The 429-nt window shown below is 57.8% G+C and overlaps 1 protein-coding gene across 1 annotated transcript in view; it reads right to left on the bottom strand.

Annotated features, from left to right (window-relative positions):
* Window positions 1-429, bottom strand: part of LOC103624408 (pre-mRNA-processing factor 39-like) — a 9,783-nt gene that overhangs the window by 1,981 nt on the left and 7,373 nt on the right. Inside the window, exons 6-7 of the mRNA XM_017747261.1 lie at window positions 379-409; window positions 70-194 (exon numbers count right to left, since the gene is read on the bottom strand). Coding sequence (XP_017602750.1) covers window positions 70-194; window positions 379-409 — 156 coding nt within the window. The remainder of the gene's footprint in view (window positions 1-69; window positions 195-378; window positions 410-429) is intronic.

The following is a 429-nucleotide window of genomic DNA, read 5'->3' as shown; positions in this document are numbered from 1 at the left end:
TAAGGGGGGATCCTGAGGGGGCTCAGGGGGGATTCCAAAGGAGGTTCCGGGGCCGTTCCAGGGGGATCCCGTCCCCTTCCACCCACCCCGTCCTCGAAATTCCAGCGCTTGCTGACTTCGGCCTCGTTCTGGGCGTAGATTTGCTGCCTCATGGAGATCACGAGCTCCCGGATCTTCTCCTGGTCCAGATCCTCCTGGGAATGGCGGGGCCCGGGGTTAAATTAACCAACGGAAAAAATCCTTTAATTAGCGCTGCCAAACCAACACTTCAGTGCCAATAAACGAATAAAGGAATCAATCAACGCATCAGCCCAGTTAACGGAGGTTTCAGCCCCCATAAGCTGTGGGGAAAAGCGGAATTCCCGTTTTTCTGGGAACATTCCGGGGGTACCTGAGCCTCGGGCGGGCCCTTCCCGGCCAGGCACGGGG

This window comes from Corvus brachyrhynchos, unplaced genomic scaffold (genome assembly GCF_000691975.1).
Source record: "Corvus brachyrhynchos isolate BGI_N302 unplaced genomic scaffold, ASM69197v1 scaffold442, whole genome shotgun sequence".
NCBI classification, from domain to species: Eukaryota; Metazoa; Chordata; class Aves; order Passeriformes; family Corvidae; genus Corvus; species Corvus brachyrhynchos.
This window is presented reverse-complemented; position numbering and strand designations above follow the sequence as displayed.